This window comes from Prunus avium, chromosome 7, assembly GCF_965620075.1.
Source record: "Prunus avium chromosome 7, drPruAviu1.hap1.1, whole genome shotgun sequence".
In the NCBI taxonomy this organism is placed as follows: Eukaryota; Viridiplantae; Streptophyta; class Magnoliopsida; order Rosales; family Rosaceae; genus Prunus; species Prunus avium.
The window spans coordinates 7,342,610-7,361,041 of NC_142290.1; the positions used below are offsets into that span (position 1 = coordinate 7,342,610).

Genomic DNA, 18,432 nt, shown 5'->3' on the forward strand with positions numbered 1-18,432 from the left:
TTCTGTTTTGTGTAGGGAAAATGAATTGGATCATTCAATCACCAATCCTCGTGGGATCGACCTCGCACTTACATATGCTATACTACCAAACGGCTCGTGCACTTGCGAGTATCACAAGTTGAGGATGCAACTGAATCCATTTTGGTGCAGCTGTATCTACGCAACAGTCCACCAAAAGCATTTATTGCGTAACTAAGGCAATTGGGCAGTAGCTAAGAGAGGAGTTCTTCACCAGCCAAAAGGGAGGACGAATTTGGCACTCTATAAATAAAGAGCTGCACATTCATTCAAGGACACATACATTCATTTCATCTATTACTTATACACACATTTAGATTCCATCATTCACCACAAAGAGAAAAGAGAGCTAGTTGCAAAGGAGGGAGAGCTTGGAGCTTTCCTGGGAACTACCTTGCTGCCACCAGCTAGTCCTTCTCTTCTCTTTATTCTATCTATGTATTTCTTATTTTCTGTATTCACAGTTATGTCTAACTAATCTATTTAGTTAGGGCTTAGGATGAAGCCCTAGTCATGAATATTCAATGTTATGGATGATTTCATAGTTAATTGAATTCCTTGCTTTCATTATCAAGTTGTTAACCTCCAGTTTATTATGGGCTTGATGTATTTTTTCTTGGAGTAGCTAACTAGGATTTTATGCATCTAGCACATGTTGGGAAGGGGTTTAGATTCACCAATTCTACTCTCCTTTCACAAACAACACATGAATGGCCTAAGAATCATTCAAGGGGTTAATAACCATAGGTTGACTAGGACAGATACCATGTTCTAGGACTTGTGTGATTATCATATTCTCAAGAAGCTTAATGACTCTTGTATGCTTTATTCTAAGTAGATACCATGATTAGGTTGCATATTAGAGATCATGTGTTGTGTAGATACCATGCACAATCACATGCATTAGGAGAATCATGCATCCTGACCTAGATACCATAGGCTTGTATGCGATAATCTATTGTTGATGAAGCTTGAGTCAATTTTTATGCATTCATAACTTGGATAGGAAGACTAGTTGTGGATTCCAAGGCTCTAACACCGCTTGTACGGAACCATTGACTCCTCCCACTCTAGATTGGGCCCATATCGGGTTCCGTGGGCACAAGACTTGCCAACCCTATGACTAATATGCAAAGATTGCATGATAAGTAATCTTTGCATATTTAGTATTTGTCAATTCTAGGAAACAACTGTGAGTTCGTATCATTGAAGACCAATATATATACTTCGTACGAACTTGAAGTGTCCAATTTTACAAGCCTACTATGTCTGACAGATACCGAGGTAATCTCCAATATAAATCTGCTTGGAATGTAAATCTGCTTGAAGTGAATTTAGCGATTGGACCAAGTTTTGAGTAGATGGTGTCATTTGCTAAAACAAGATATTGGAACTAGGGCTACAAGGATTCTTTTAGTAAAGTGGGTTCGGCATCGGGCAGATGTCTGACTGGAAGCAAGGTTCATCACGAATTCCGAGGGGGAATCCAAGGCGGGTCCTGTCATGAAGATATATGGATTGATTGATTGATGTAATTTATGACATTAGTTATGCAGTTAATTTTATGACATTAATTAATGGCTCTGTATGACATTAATTTGGTAATAAATTGTAATGTTTGAGATTATTTTTATCACTTTTCATTATGCAGGTTTTGGGCACGACAATTCCAATATTAAAAATACTGGGTTCAAGATGTAAAATACAACGGTCTAGTTAACAAATTGTAAAAATAGACATCTAAATCATACCCAACGTCTTATTTTAACAAACGATGTGGAATGGACAATGTGAACGACTGTACATAAATAAAAACTGCCATTTGAATACAGTTTCTATTATATAATAGAAAAATTCAATTCGGGCCTGTATAACAGCAGAAATACTATAGTAATGGTTTTGACAATGATTGACTCATGGGGTTGCTATTACTACTAAATAATATAGTAATGGTTTTGACTCAAAACAAATGGCAGTTTTGCAGCTATCTCCACCTTAGATATTTCTGGAGTTCAGTGAAAGCGAAAATATTTCTCCGCTCGAGAAACCCAGCCCGCAGGATCGCCACCTTCCCATCGCAGAAATTCTATTTTCATTCGGAGAGAACCCTCCCCATGGTGTCAATGATCAAATTGAGTTTGACCCCCTTGCCCAATTTGTTGATGACGATTTCCCAAGGATTCAGAAATTGCTTCGTGTCGACTCCTCACCACGGCCTGAGAAATTGAATCTTGGAGAGACAACCGGAGTTGCTCAAGCTTTTGATCAATATTAGCCACAATCCTTGCTTCAATCCTTGATTCCAATTGGGAATCATTGGCAGATAGGGAATTCGATGTATGGCCCATAGCGTAGTGGTCAAGATTGTGAATACCCAATTTCTTCTTTAGAAAAGTTGATATAGATCCAAATTCTCATCTAGAAGTTGGGTTTAATCCTCGGATTTGATGACTTTGATACAAGTCCTTTGACTTTTGTGCCACATAGGATTACATTCCTTTTTGAATATTGTCTGATGTAATCTTTTTATTTTATATATTTAAAATCTTTTTTTTTTTCCAATATTGCCCATTATCTTAGACTAGCCTCTTCGCACGCGCTTTTGCGCCTGCAAGAGGCTTTTTTTTTAAAAAAATTTATTTATTTTAGAATTAAAAAAGATAATGGGTGGTTGTGTTCCATAAAAAGAGGATCGATTATTTGATTTTTCTTTTAATTTTAAATTTTTTTAATATGAAAAGTGTGAATTTACCATAGTATCCTCATTTAATTAATAATTTCAATTTTTAATGTTTGCATTAACCAATGGCATTTTCTGGTATTTTGAATGTTTCACCATTCTCTGCCTTTTGCTTTATATATATAGATTACCTTAATGAGATAATTAGCCAATATTATATTTCTTTCCTCATCCAACAACTCTTAATGAGGTAATCTTATTATTATTATTTTATGTTGAATATATGCTCAACTTTTAATCAGGTTCAGTTATTTTGTTCTTTTTAGTTGTTCTTTTATGTATAGTATACCGGAGACATAGGTACGTAATACATTTTTTGATATATTTTTCTTCATATATATATCTAAATTATAGGTAACATATTCCTTTAACAAAAAAAAAGTTATTAATTGACTTGTGTTTTGACATACATGAGATATAGGTACCACACTTTTTTGCCTTTTTGTTTATGAATCTAAGTTATAGGTAACATACGATTTACCATTTATCTTTTTTATGTACCGGAGATATAGGTAGTTTTCTATTTTTTTATCTGACTTATAGGTAGTTTTCTAATTTATGTTCCTAACTTATAGGTAACATGATTTATCACTAAGTATTTTTCGTTACTAATAATAACACTATTTACTTGTATGTCAGGTATATAATTTAATGTGGGTGCTTGTATTGTATAATTTGTGGGTCTTTACTTTGTATTGATTAAATTGTATTTTGTCCATATATTAGGAATATTATGAAGGAAAGAATTCAAAATTTAAATTATGGAATTCAATTACAAGGAAATAATGTATTAAATTTAGATTTTCAATGTATTTTCCTTATTTACCTCAAAGGGTAAAATTGACACAACAAAAAAGTAATAAATGTAAAAGGACCTGCATCTAAAACTAAAACCGCGAGGACTAAACCCAATGATAACTAATCGTTGTGGACCTAGATCTAAGAAGCCCTTTCTTCTTTTGTTGGCGAGTCAGCGGCATGCACCAGTTCGAAGCTCTGATACCAACTTGATAGGACCAGGTCCTATCAATTGGATTTACACTCAGAAAAGAGAAAAGAGATGAGAGAGGATCACTTCGAGGGGATCTTACCTCCAAGTATTTAGCTAATATTCTTTATGACTGCTTAGAGAGCACCATACGGCATCTACAATATAAAGCAATAGAGCCACACTAAATATAGACTATTACACTTCTAGAGACATTGGAAAATAAACAGCTACAAGCATTGGAAAACCAAACCACCAACTCCACACACCGACTCACCGACTAAGACCCCAATAATTCTAAAATGGAAATATGTTGGGCAATTTGCTGAAAATTAATTCTCTTAACACGGGTAAGTTCACTAGATTATGTGTTGAATTGGACATATATTAGCCTCTTGAAGCTTTTGTGCAAATTAATCATGAATGGTACAATATTGAATATGAGGGTGTACCAGAGATTTGTTATCTTTGTTGGAGATATGGTCATCACAGGGATAATTGTGATTTAAAGAAGAAGGCTAGTGAGGATAAAAGTGGGGAGGTTCCTACTGCAGGTGGGAGTGACTCTTTGGGTGCAGATGTTATGATGGGAAAAGAAGATAACGTGCTTGTCAATGAGGGCCTTCGATGGTTGTGCAACCTAGAAGGTCGTCTGAGCCTGGGGTGAAGGAAGGAAATGTTGGAAATCATGGGGCTAGACCTCAAGGGTCTCGGTTTGATGCTCTTAGGGAAGTGGGAGAGACATTTGGAAGGGAAGATGAGAGAGATTCTGCGACTGTGGAGCAACATCATGTTGCAAAACCTAGTTTTCCTAAGAAAGTGTGGACCAAGTCTAAGGGTCCTAAAAATGGGAATCGCCCAGTGCTTAAATATTTCCAATAAGCCTTTGGAAGGGTCTTCCAAGGTGGCTGCTGGTAGTTCCCTTAAAGGTGGATTCTCTAAGCCTTTTGACCACTAAAGGAAGCATGGTGTTTGGCGGGAAGAAATTTCATAATAGTGTTTCTATTTCTGAGCAGGTGGATAAATGGGAGAGTGGTTAGAATTCTAATAAGGACAAGGGGGTGTTTATTTTTGGCCACGATCCACCAAATATTGATGCTGATTGTGGTGCTCTAGAGGAAGAGGATGAAACAGATGTTGATACTAATTCTTTGGCTTCTTCTGCTCAGGATGGAATGCTTCCAACTGAGAGGATGGATTTTTCTGAAAATCATGTGACTCCCTCTTGTGGGAAGGATTCCAGTAATACCTTCCATAGTGGTGAAGGTATGAATTTTGGATTTTAATAAGGGTTTAGCACTCTATATGTTTGCTATTGTTGCTTTTTATGGATATTGTATGTTGGGATGCTCGAGGTGCTACTTGCGCCAAATTTGGAGTTAATGTTTTGGAGTTGGTTCGAACACATCATATGGATATTCTGTTTGTCTGTGAGCCTCAGATTAGTGGTGGGAAGGCTATCTTCGTTGCTAAGTCTTTAGGGTTTTCTAACTATGAAATAGTTAACCCAATTGGTTTTTCTAGTGGCTTATGGTTACTCAGGAATGAGAATAAAGTGGTCGTGGATATTCTTGGAATTAATGTTCAAGCTATAGCTGCTTGTGTCTCTTGGCCTGGTCAGTTGCCTTGGTTTTTCACTGCTGTGTATGCCAAACTTAACAGTGTGAATAGGGAAAAGCTTTGGGATTACCTTAATTTTGTTGTAGGATGCCACCAATTTCCTTGGCTTTTAGCTGGGGATTTTATTGAAATGCTCTCTGTTGAAGATAAGCTTGGAGGAGCTGTTCTTAGTAGGTTAAAAGAGTTTAAAAGTTGGGTTAATGTTAATGATATGGTAGATTTTGGTTTCTCTGGTCCTAAGTTCACTTGGACCAACAATAGGATGTTTGAGCGAATTGATAGGGTTATTTGGTATATAAGTTAGAGAAGACAATTTGCTTAGGCTAATGTTAGGCATTTGCCAAGGACTAAATCAGATCATAGTCCTATTAAAAAATTTCTTAATTCTACTTCTCCTTCTTCCCTTGGTCGAAGACATTTTCGTTTGGAAGCTATGTGGATGAAGCATGATGGTTTCACATAGTTTATTAAGGAGAATTGGCAGTAAGGGCTGTGTAATGCTTTGGAGAAGTCTTGTGGTATGAGGGAACCTTTGAAGCAATGGAATACTAAGGTTTTTAAGCATCTTAAGAAAAAGCTAGGTTGTTGGCTAGACTGGCTGGTATTCAAAAGGCTCTTTTTGAGGGTCCTAATTGTTTTCTCAGAGAGCTGGAGGTCGTTCTCATTGAGGAGTTTAATAACATTCTTGAGCAAGAAGCTCTGTTCTAGCTGCAGAAGTCTAAGTGGTTGCAAGAGGGGTATAGAAATACAAAGTTCTTCCATATGTCTACCCTGATTCGAAGAAGATGAAATAAGATTGAAAGGTTGAAGGATGATGGAGGTAATTGGGTGGACGATGCTGCTGGTCTTAAGGTTTTGGAGATGCAGTTTTTCTCTGGTTTTCAGCAATCTACTATTGATGAGGATTTGGTTATACCTAATTTCTTTCCTATAGTTGATGTTGCAGATTTATGTGTGCTAGAGAAAGGTATTGAGTATAATGAGGTCAAAGACAGCTTTTTTAGTATTGGTGGGCTCCAAGCTCCTAGGGTGGATGGATGTCCTCGTTTTTATCTGTTGGAATTGATAGGAGGTGAAGGGGTTTAGGACAATAGACAACAGTTGAAATGAAATGATTTTATTAGATTGGAGGAGAATAATACATGCCTTGGTATAGGCTAATTGACCTTCTTCATAGCTTATTGACTTATTAATCGTCTTTCTTGCTTATATAGGCTTATTGGCCTCCTCAACATTGCTTAGTTTGGGTAGCTCTTGGCTCCCACATAGAGTGGGAGTTTATTTGTTCACTCCCCATATGACTGGGTAGCTTTTTTCGCTCCATGATCAAATGTATGTCTATTTATAGATATGATCCACCGCCATACTTGGTCCACCGACTTAGGAAGTTAACCCCAGCCACATATGTGTGGCTTTCTCTAGATAATTGTCCAAGGTTGCATGTGGCTGCCGACTTCACTAAGTTAGTCATATTAATGATTCTTCTAGAACCTTTTGGATCTTTTTGTCACAAATGGGCATTAGTATTTTTAACACTCCTCCTTAATGCGTATTTGTGTTTCTCCGAGCGTGCTCCTTCTGAAGCTAGTATTGATGAAGCTTTTGTTGATGCTGCACCCTGTGCTCGTGTGGCACTTTCTCTGTTCGTAGTTAGCTTGATAGTTTTTTGCTGACAATATTTTTTTCTTCTCAATGCCCATTTTTTTTTTTTTTTGTTTCAACATTCGGGCTTCTTTTGATTTTTCTTTTTTCTTTATTTTTCTTTTTCTGGGTGCCTTGATGTAATAACCCGATCCTAATTTAATATTTAATTATTAATTTATTCCTCCAAAAAAGTCCCTTCCTATTAGGTTAGGGTTTTTCTAGCGCCTCCATCTTACGAGTTGGCTGCTAGGGTTTTGTTTGAAGCTTGGGGGTTACGTTTTGTGCAGGTGACTCGCTCAGTACCTGTCTAGTGTGGTTCTCGGCGGGGTACTTCTGCCTTCTGCTTTACTAGGGTTAGGCTTCGTGGGGAAGACTATTGAGTGGCTGATGGCGTCTGTCGACGATCTTGTGATTGGGCTATCTTCTAACCTGGCGATCTCAGAATCTGAGGCTTTTGAGGTCGTTGGGGTAGAAGAATTAGCAAAGTTGAAGACGGAGAGGTTTTTGATGGTGGGGAGGCTATTGACAACAAAAGTTTTTCATAAAGAGGCACTGATTGGAATGATGAAGAAAATATGGCATACTCGGCAGAAGTTTTCTACTGTGCCGTTGGAAGATCCTACGAGCTTATTGTTCTCTTTCAAATCTAACTTTGACAGAAAGAAAGTGATGAAGAGGTCACCATGGACATTCGATAGGGCGCTGTTATTGTTGGCAGAGATTGATGGAAGCGTGGACCCTGTGTCGGTCCCTTTGGATACTCAGAATTTCTGGGTGCGAGTCCGACGTATTACTCCTATTTTCTTAACGCTGGCGATAGGGGAACAAATTGGGAAGTATCTTGGGAATTTTGTCATGGTGGATCGAGGTTTGAATGGGGACTGCCTGGGGAGGTTTTTACGTATCAGAGTGGGACTTAATGTTACTGAGCCTTTGAAACGGTGTGTTACACTCAGACTTGCGCTGGATGAATCGGCCAAACAATATGAGATAGAGTACGAGAGGATTCCCTTTTTCTGTCTTTTTTGTGGCACACTTAATCATGTGGGATCCTTCTGCAATCTAAAACAATTAGGGGCCATCGTGTATGAACAGTATGGAAGAAGGAAAACAGTTATGAAGGAGGTCTACTGTATTAAGGCGGAAGAACGGTCTAATTGGGAAAAGTTCTGGGTTGATGGATGCTGTTCCAGAGCTCGGTGAGCTTGGTGACGCTACTAATCCAAATATTTTAGGGACTGTCAGATCTTTTGAGGAGGCTTTTGGTGAGCATGGCTTGAGTGGGGTGGCGATGGATGTGGATAGTGGGTTGGATAGGCCCTTGGTGAGCTTATTTAAAAGGAGAAGAGTGTCTACAGGACATCGGCTTAGTGATGTAACCTTGTTGAAGGAAACTGGGGGCATGGAAAATAACAGTGTGGAGCGGGTGCCGGCTGATGGTGTTTTAGCAAGAGAGACTCAACGTGCCACTGGGCTCGGTACAATAGATAAGGGGAAACATGTGGTGCTGGGAGATACCAATGAAGGTTTGAGCGTGAATAAGGCAACGCAACAGGTGGGGCAAGGTGTAGCAGGTCAAAGTCATGTTCTTCGAGTGGGGGGTACAAGACCTCGAGCTAACTCCCCGAAGGGTAATATCTCGAGGAGAAGTGTTGAGTCAACCATTGACGGAGCAAGATATTCTGAGGGTCGAATTACCAAATCTGATAAAACTGTGATAGGTCCCGGAATAGGGCCCATCACGAGAAATGACGATACTATGTTGGAATGTTCGTGGGTTGGGCAATCCACGAACATTCCGTGCTCTAAGATTTCTCCTTAGAGATAAAAAGCCCCGTATTGTTTTTTTAGCGGAAACTAAACAGACAGTGCGCCAGATGGAAGTTATTCAATGGAAATTAGGGGTGGTGGGGTGTTTTAGCGTGAGTAGAGATGGAAGGTCAGGAGGAGTAGCTCTCTTTTGGCAGCAGGGGGTGGATGTAAATATCCTTTCTTATTCCCTGGGGCATATTGATGCAATGGTGAATGGTTTGGCTACGGAGTCAATCAGGTTTATGGGGTTCTATGGTAATCCGGAAACAAGGCTTCGACGTCAGTCTTGGGACCTGCTGCGTCGGATTGCAGGGTCAGTAACTGGGCCTTGGTTGGTAGGAGGTGATTTTAATGAGATTATAGCAGCACATGAGTACTCTGGTCGCCATTTCCAACCATGTTTGCAAATGAGGGAGTTTAGGGAAGTACTCGACGACTGTGGTTTGTCATCTCTTGGATTTCAAGGCTACAAATTCACTTGGTCTAATAGGTGGCATGGAGCGGGTAATGTCCAGCTTCGTCTGGATCGGATTGTGGCAAATGGAGAGTTGAGGTTGGCATTCCCTTAAGCGATTACTTATCACCTAAATTCTGTGGTGTCAAACCACTTACCTATTCTTACCTACCTGCAGTCCACATTGAGGGAGGGAAGGAGTAAGCAGTTTCTGTTCGAGGAAATGTGGACTACTGTTGAAGGGTGTGAAGATGTTATTACTCAAGCATGGAGGTCTGGTACAGGGACGGCTGTTGACAGAGTGAAAGCATGTCAAGGATTTTTGCACAGGTGGAATAATGAGAAAGTGGGGCGAATACCCGGTAAGATTAAAAATTTGCAGCGAAAATTGGATGTGTTGCAACAGCAACCATTTACAGCAGTAGTGGCCCAGCAACAAGCGACTCTAACTTGGGAAATGGATGTGGTGCTGGAGAGAGAGGAGATCTTATGGCGACAGAGGTCAAGGGTTTCTTGGTTGAAATTTGGGGATCAAAATACTAAATTCTTTCATGAACATGCCAAGATGCGAGGCGAAAGAATCTGAACAAAGGTATTTTTGATGATCATGGAATTTGGTGTACGTCCACCGAACAAATTTCCACTATCTTTTGTGACTATTTTCAAGACTTGTTCCAGAAAAATGGTTGGAATGAGACTGAGACTTACAAAGGAGATTAGGCCTGTGGTTACTGCAGAACAAAATAGTAGGCTCACTTTAACGTTCTCAAGAGTTGAAGTTGAATTTGTGTTGGGGCAGATGCTTCCGACCAAGTCGCCGGGGGTGGACGGCATGCCGGCTTTGTTTTATCAAAAATATTGGGGGACAGTTGGGGATGACGTAGTGAATTTTTCCTTGAATATTTTGAATGAAGGGGCTATGTCAAGGCTGTAAACCATACTCTCCTCACCTTAATACCGAAGGTTAATGGGCCGACAAAGGTCACCGAGTTTAGACCAATTAGCTTGTGTACAGTGCTCTATAAGCTCATATCTAAAACATTGGTTAATAAGATGAAGGAAATTATGCCCGTTATTATTTTGGAGTTTCAGAGTGCCTTTGTTCCTACAAGACTCATTACTGACAACATTATTGCGGCCTTCGAAAGTGTTCATGTTGTTAAACGTAGAGGAGGTAGTGGACTGAAGAAGATGATCCTAAAATTGGACATGTCTAAAGCTTATGATAGAGTGGAGTGGGGTTTCCTTGAAGTTATGCTTCGGAGGTTGAGTTTTAGTGATCGATGGGTGGAACTTATCATGGATTGTGTGTCCACGGTTACCTATTCTATCCAGGTTCGGGGGGCGGTGACGGGCATGGTTGTGCCAACAAGAGGACTTAGGCAAGGCGACCCCCTCTCGCCTTATCTGTTCTTAATATGTGCGGAAGGGTTGTCTGCCTTGTTATCTAGTGCTCTCATAACGAAACAAATCAAGGGAATTCAACGGAATTTCAGTGGCTAGTGGAGCCCCCACTATTTCCCATCTCTTTTTTGCTGATGATAGTTTGCTTTTTTGTGATGCCCATTTATCTGACTGTGCACATTTGCTTCATATTCTCAGATTGTACGAAAGGGCTTCAAGCCAAAAAATTAATTTTGACAAGTCTGCGATGTGTTTTAGTCCCAAGACAGATCCCATAATGAAGCAATTGATTTCAAAGATGCTTGGAGTACGGATTGTGGCTTGCCATGAACGATACCTCGGTTTGCCCACGGTAGCTACTCGAAATAGATCTGAAATGTTCAACCATGTGTCGAGAGCTCTTGTGGCGCAAACTAAATAATTGGAACATGAAGCTCTTGTCGGCGGCAAGAAAGGAAGTATTAATCAAGGCAGTTGGGCAGGCTCTTCCTACATCTACAATGGGAGTTTTTCAACTGCCGCAGACTCTGTGTAAAGAATTATCAGCTATGATAGCCTGGTTTTGGTAGGGGAAATCTGATCAACGAGGCATACATTGGATGGGGTGGCGAAAGCTATGTCAACCTAAATGTATGGGGGGCCTTGGTTTTAAGAATTTTGAAGCTTTCAATAAAGCTTTGGTAGCGAAACAGGCGTGGCGTATTTTGGAGAAACCCAACTCTCTGGTGGCAAAGATCCTGAAGGCTCGATATTTTCCACATGGAGACTTCATGGGGGCCCCTATGGGTCCTTCTCCGTCTTTGATATGGCGATCTATTCTGTGGGGACGGGAGGTTATTGAGGAAGGGCTAGTTTGGCGAGTTGGGAACGGGAATTCAATTAGGATTTTTCATGACAAGTGGATCCCTAAACCATGTACTTTTAAACCATTATGGAATGCAGGATTGTATTGGAATGCTAAGGTGGCTGATCTAATCACTGATTCTGGAGAATGAGATTTGGCTTTGCTAACAAACCACTTCTGTGGGGAGGATAAAGAGGCCATAACTAGCATAGCTTTAGGGTCAATTGCACAATTGGGTGATAACCAATACTGGTACTTCGAAAAATCTAGTAAGTACTCAGTTAAAACTGGATATTGGGTGGCTTTATCCCAATGCGATGAGAACTCTGATATTGGTGGCTTAGATTCCTCGGCAAGACAATCTTTTTGGAAGCAACTCTGGAAGCTTGAGGTGCCAAGTAAGATTAAGAGTCTGGTGTGGAGGGCGTGCTGAGACATCTTGCCCTCTGCTGTTAATCTGTATAAGAGGAAAGTTATTCAGTCCCAAGTTTGCTTCAGATGTGGCAAATATTATGAGGATGCTTGTCGTGCTTTGTGGAGTTGTAAGGTCAGCAAGCAGTTTTGGAGGTGTACGGGGTTTGCTGGGCATTTTAAAATTAGTGAAGGCTCTTTTGCAGATTTATTTGATGCGGTTATTAGAGCTTGCTCACAAGTCGACGTGGAGAGGTTTGTTTGTTGTGTTTGGAAGCTCTGGCAGACACATAATGATATGTTGCATGGGAAATATGTTCCTCGCGTAGAAGACTTAGTCGAGAGAACTATGGAGCTATATGGAGGTTACAAATCCTGTTTGGTGCAGCCCCAGCTGTTTGGGGTGTCTCGGCAAATCAAATGGGTTCGCCGGCCTCTGCAAACCTTTATGCTTAATTGTGATGGTGCCTTGGACCGTGAAGGAAAAAGGAGAGGTTTTGGGGGGGGGGGGGGGTTGTAGAGATAATGCAGGGAGATTCATATATGGGTTTGCTACTTTCGGTCCACCTAGGCTGAATGTATTAGGCACTAAGCTAGTGGCATTGAGGGATTTAAAGGCTATACTCAGTTTTTCCTTGCAATTGACTCCAAAGAAGCAGTGGCGATGCTCAAGGGAGCTTTGGAGTGGCGGAGTAATTTGGGTAATGTGGTGGAGGATATTAGACGATTAATGGTGGATCGTGGGGTGGTTGATGTGGTGTTTCAACCTCGCGATGGCAATGGGGCTGCACATGCTCTGGCCCAGTTTGGATTGAAAAAAGGTCTACGTTTTTTTTTGGGAAGATATTGCTCCTCCTTGGCTGGAGCGGGTACTAGAGAGCGATAGGGTGCAGATTTAACGGGGCTCTTCTGTTCTCCTCTGTTGTTTATTTGGAGGTGCTGCGGTACTCTTTTTCCTTGACTGGATTTTCCTCCCTTGGGGGTTTTATATGGCAAGGTTTTAATGAGGCCATTCTGAGCCCTCCGTTTCGCCAATTGATTCTTTTGTAAGTTTGATGTAAGTTCAATGAAATTTTTCTTCTTGATAAAAAAAAAAAAAATATATATATATATATATATATATATTAATTTATTCAAGTAAAAGACAATTTTACCATGAGAATATTTTAATAATTTAAGAGTTGACTTTTTGTTTGGGAAGGAATTTGGGGGTTTTAGTTGTACCGTTGGGTAGAGCATGTCGAGATGAGTCCGTAGACATGTAGTGGGCTCAAATCGAAGTTGTAACGAAGAAGTTACGATCAAAAGAAGTCCAGTGGCACAGTCGTAATTTTTGCAAAGTCAGTTTTTAAAAAACCCAGATTTCTTCTCCTCTCTAGCGAGCCCCACAAACAGCAGATTTCGAACTCAGATTTCTCCTCCGTCCAGCCACCAATTTCGACACAACAACTTGCAAACTCTTCATCTCTCTCTCCTCTTCACATCCATACCAATTTCCAGCCCCCAAATCTAAGGAATTAAACCCAAAATTCAAGCCCAAATCAAGCCCAAAACTGGCTGTTTCGAAACCAACCACCCCAAGCCGTGCAATTGCACCCAAAGCACTCCCCTATCTTTCCTTTGTAATTTCCCTCAAAGACCTGACCCAATTTCAAGTAGAATTGATGAATTCAAACTAAGAATTTTCTAGGATTTTCAAGAGACGAAATCGTTCGTTCGAGGGCTTTAATGGTGGAATTGATCTTCGAGCCAAGGTACTCGAGCTTCTTTGAACCCGCGGGAAGGTCCCTCAAAGGGTCAGGCTAGCTCGGACGCTCAGTGAGTGGACTTTTGTTTTTATAAATGAATTTTATGCTATAAAGTTTTATTAATTGTTCAGGAGTAAATTATTTATGGCTTTTACTTTCCAAGCATAAAGTTTGAATTCTAATATTTTTATTAAATTTTGTTTATGTTTAAATGTGAATGGCTTGGAAAGTAGAAAATGAAGTGATAACAGGATTAAAGGATTTAATGAGAAATAGAATTATAATTTTTTAGGAAAGGTTTTTTTTAAAACCACCATCGGTACCCAAAATGTTGTCTTCGAATAATTTGTTGCCTTCAGTTATAATGATGTCCACAGACATTCTAGTTGCCTTCGGTTGAGTCAGCGCGCGTTTGACAGTTACCCGACGAGTCTTAGGGATATCCGGACCGTGAAGAGCGACGAATGTGGCTCAAGTTGACCAAGTGTCCCCTAGGTCTTGCGAGGAATGCGGCTCGGGTTGACTTTGTGTCACCAAGGCCTGCGAGGATGTGTCGCATTATGTGACACAAGGAATTGACAGTATAATGTGGGAAATGAATATAAAGATCATGGAATTGACGGATATATGATGGGTACACCTAGGTGGAAAAGAATTATTTCTTCACAATGCTTTCAAAAGGTTTCGATGATTTGACTGAATGCATGATCAATAATATGTACATAAATATGCATGTCTTAATTCTTGTGCGAATATAGAACATGGATATAATTGGATTTTCAAATGATTTTAACAGTGGGGTTAATATGTTAATATTCTATTTTCTAAAACTTGATTTTGTCTACTCACACTTTTAAATGTTTTGCGCCCCCAGGCAGTAGTCGTGTACCAGAGTACAACCATAGGGCGGTCATCACTCCTCCTTTTCCTTTACGTAAGATGTTCTCTTGCAACTACTCTAATTTTTTTTTTTGTAAATTACTGAATTAGCTTGCTCTGAAATTGCCCTAGGATTTCTGTAAAGCCTGAGGCCATAAAGATTTGATGTTTGGTTGCATGAATTCTATTATTGTGCATGCTGAACGGTTGTGGATATTTAAATTGCTGATTGAACAAGTGAAAAAGTTTGGGAAACGAGCAATTTACATGGGAGACTTTGCCGAATTTTCGACAGAACTCAAAACCTAAAGAAACTTTGGATTTCGTTAGAAGGGAAATTTGGTCAAGTGTGCTCGGCACCTGCCAGGTGTCGAACACGCACAGGGTTCGGCGCAGATTCCAAAGTGGAATTTGGGCCGGGTCCTGTCACTTAACTTTTTGCACACCCACATGGAGGAAAGTTTTTCCTCTCATGCCATCTCTTTTATTTTCACTATCTCCTCCTCTAGAACTTTCTCTAGATCTCTTTCCCCTTCTCTAGATTTCTTAAAACCTTAAATTAAGTATTGATAGCACGTACCTTGCTTCCTTAGAATCAGCCCGTGCGCCCAGAGTTGATCGAACCAGCTCTAACAGAGACTCGAGTGGGCCCTTACACCCAAAGCGATTGAACCAGCTCTGATACCACTTGTTGGAATTTATAGGAGGCGAAGGGGTTTAGGGCAGTAGACAATAGTTGAAACAAAATGATTTTATTAGATTGGAGGAGAATAGTACATGGCTTGGTATAGGCTAATTGGCCTTCTTCATAGCTTATTGGCTTATTAGCCTTCTTTCTTGCTTATATAGGCTTATTGGCCTCCTCAACATGGCTTAGTTTCGGTAGCTCTTGGCTCCCAAGTTAACCCTAGCCACATATGTGTGGCTTTCTCTAGATAATTCACCAAGGTTGCGTGTAGCTGCCGACTTCACTAAGTTAGTCATATTAATGATTCTTCTAGAACCTTTTGAATCTTTTTGTCACAAATGGGCATTAGTATTTTCAACATTATCAAACTCATTGGAAAATCTGTGATTCTGATATTTTTGCTTTGGTCTCAAAAGCTTTCCAAGAGTGTAGTATACCTCAAGGGCTTAATTTTACTTTGATCACCCTGGTTCCTAAAGTGTCTAACCCTCAAACTATGGTGCAGTTCAGAACTATGAGTCTCTGTTGCACTTTGTATAAAATTATCTCTAAGATCTTGGTGGCTCATTTAAGGCCTATTTTGCCCACTCTTATCATTCCTAACTAGATTAGTTTTGTTCATGGAAGGCAAATTGTTGATAACATTCTTATAGCTCAAGAGATCATGCACAAGTTTAAAGTTTCTAAGGGTAGAAAAGGGTTGTTGATGTGAGTCTCCTAATTAATCAAGGAGATTTATTTCTATGATTAATTAAGGGATTTACTTTCTCATTCTATTTAGTTGACAAATCTTTGTATAATTAGGAGATACTTTCCTAATTACTTACTGTATATTTTTCCTTGTAAAGCACTCTGTAATCTCATATATATACCTCCTTATGGAGAAGAATAAAGTTAACCTAAGATATTGACTTGCTTAGAAGATTGATTTATCAAAAGCCTAGATAGGCTAAATTGGAGATTTATTGTGTATGTCATTGGTGAAGCAGGTTTGCCTGCTATTGTTGTCAAATTAATCATGCATTTTATTCTTCTGTCAGCTATCAAGTGTGTGTTAATGGGGAGGTGACTGATGGCTTTAGCCCAAAGAATGGGATTAGACAAGGTGACCCATTGTCCCCTTATATTTTTGTGATGTGTGTTGAGAAGTTGTCACATATAATCTTTGATGCTGTGTACAGAAAGAAATGGAAACTTGTTAAATCTTCTCAGTCTGGCACAGCTGTATCTCACCTTTTCTTTGCTGATGATTTGGTGTTATTCTTTGAAGCTAGTCCGAAGCAAGCTAGGGTTTTGAAGGCTTGCTTGGATTTGTTTTGCAAAGCTTCTGGGCAATCTATCAATTTTGCCAAATCAGCCATTTTTTGCTCTTCTAATGTGTGCAAGGAAACAGTTGTATCTCACCTTTTGCATTCTATAGTTACTAATACTATGTATGGAATATTGGTGGATAAAGTTCATCATCGTTTGGCTACCATCCCAATTTATGCTATGCAGACAATTAAGCTTCCAGCCAATGTCTGTTCTGATCTTGACAAGTGAATTGTAATTTTTACAGGGGAGGCACTGAAAGGAAGCATAAAGTTCGTTTATGCCAGTGGGATTTGGTTTGTAGACCAAAATCTAATGGTGGTCTAGGTTTCAAGAAAATTGTTAATATGAACCAAGCTATGTTGGCTAAGATTGGTTGGCGTCTACACCTTAAAGACTAGGGTTTATGGGCTCAGATTTTTGAAGCCAAGTATTTAAAGGGGCAGAAAATCTTTGATCCTTCTCTGAAAACCAGGCACAAGTGTTCTTCCACTTGGAGAAGTATTGTGCATGGGCCTGACTTACTAGCCAAAGGTATGACTTGGAGAGTTGGGAAGGAGGACCATGTCATGTTCTGGAAGGATAATTGGTTTTGTGATAGACCTTTAATGCACCAGGTAGGAGTGATTCAGATAAGGGATATTGATTGTACCATCTCTCGTTTCTTTAGAGATGGGTGGTGAGATGTGGACAAGCTCAGGACAGTGGTGTCTAAGGATTTAGTCCAGTTGATCATTAGCCATCCTCTTGGGTTTGGAAGCTTTTTGGAGGTGGAGGATACTCAAATTTGGAGGTGTACTGCTAATGGTGTATTCTCTGTTAAGTTTGCTAATCTCTGTTGTTTAAAGATGTTGGGGAGATAAAGCATTGGTGGACTGCTATTTGGAAAATGAAGATCCCTCCTAAGTTGCAGAATTTCCTGTGGTTGGTTTTTCAAAGTAAGTTGATGTCTAATGAGCAACGTTATAAAAGGCAGTTGGCGATGGACTCATCTTGTAATTTTTGTGGTTGGGGTTCTGAGTCTCTTATCCACATTTTTCGGGATTGTCCTAGGGCTCGTTGGGTATGGGAACGAATTCTAGTTCCTAATATTTATTCTCCGTTTTTCCTTGTTGAGCCACAGCCTTGGCTTTTGAGTAACCTGCTTTCTAAGGCTAAGTGGAAAGATAATTTGAGTTCAAGTTCTGTCTTTGTTTTCACATGCTGGTATCTTTGGAAGTGGAGAAACTGACAAAATTTCAATGAGCAAGAGCAGTTGCCCCTCAATCCAGAAGTTATGATCTTATCTGCAGTAAAGTATTGGGTTCAGGCTTCTTTATCTATTGCTGTTAAAGCCTCAATCCAGAAGTTATAATCTTATCTGCGGTAAAGGATTGGGTTCAGGCTCCTTTATCTATTGCTGTTAAAGCGGATAGAGTGCCTGCTTCTCTTGTGTGGGAGCCTCCAGATAATGGTACATTTAATAAGCTCAATGTCAATGGATCAAAAAGAGTAACCTCTGGATGTGTTGGTGTTGTAGATGTTATTAGAGATGCTTTGGGAGACTGGGTTGGAGGTTTTGCTGTTAATTTGGGGTCTCTTTTTTGGGCTTAAATTGGCTGCTGATAAAGGTATCTGTTAATGTGCAAAATGGTAAACTGATTTAGTATGTAATTGCTGGTTTAGTGTTATACTTAGCTCATAGGCTAAGCTGTTTATAATAGTCAAATGGTTTGTTAAGTCTCATAGGACTTGACTGGACATGTGTCTTAATCTTACTGATAGTGTAGTTGGATGGTTGAGATTGAAGCTAGGATTTGTCTAGCTCTCTCTCTCTCTTCTAACAGTAATATGAGCTGTGAGTGAAACAATTCCAGATACCCCAACGAAAT

At 39.8% G+C, this 18,432-nt stretch overlaps 1 protein-coding gene across 1 annotated transcript; it reads left to right on the forward strand.

The window, feature by feature from the left end:
* Nucleotides 1-7,397: 7,397 nt before the first annotated feature.
* Nucleotides 7,398-8,213, forward strand: LOC110757302 (uncharacterized). The gene has a single exon (XM_021958878.1). The coding sequence runs from the start codon at nt 7,398-7,400 to the stop codon at nt 8,211-8,213; it is 816 nt and encodes a 271-aa protein (XP_021814570.1).
* The last annotated feature ends 10,219 nt before the right edge of the window (nt 8,214-18,432 follow it).

Coding starts and splice junctions, on each gene's coding strand:
- LOC110757302 (XM_021958878.1), top strand. CDS start 7,398: ATGGCGTCTGTCGACGATCTTGTGATTGGGCTATCTTCTAACCTGGCG.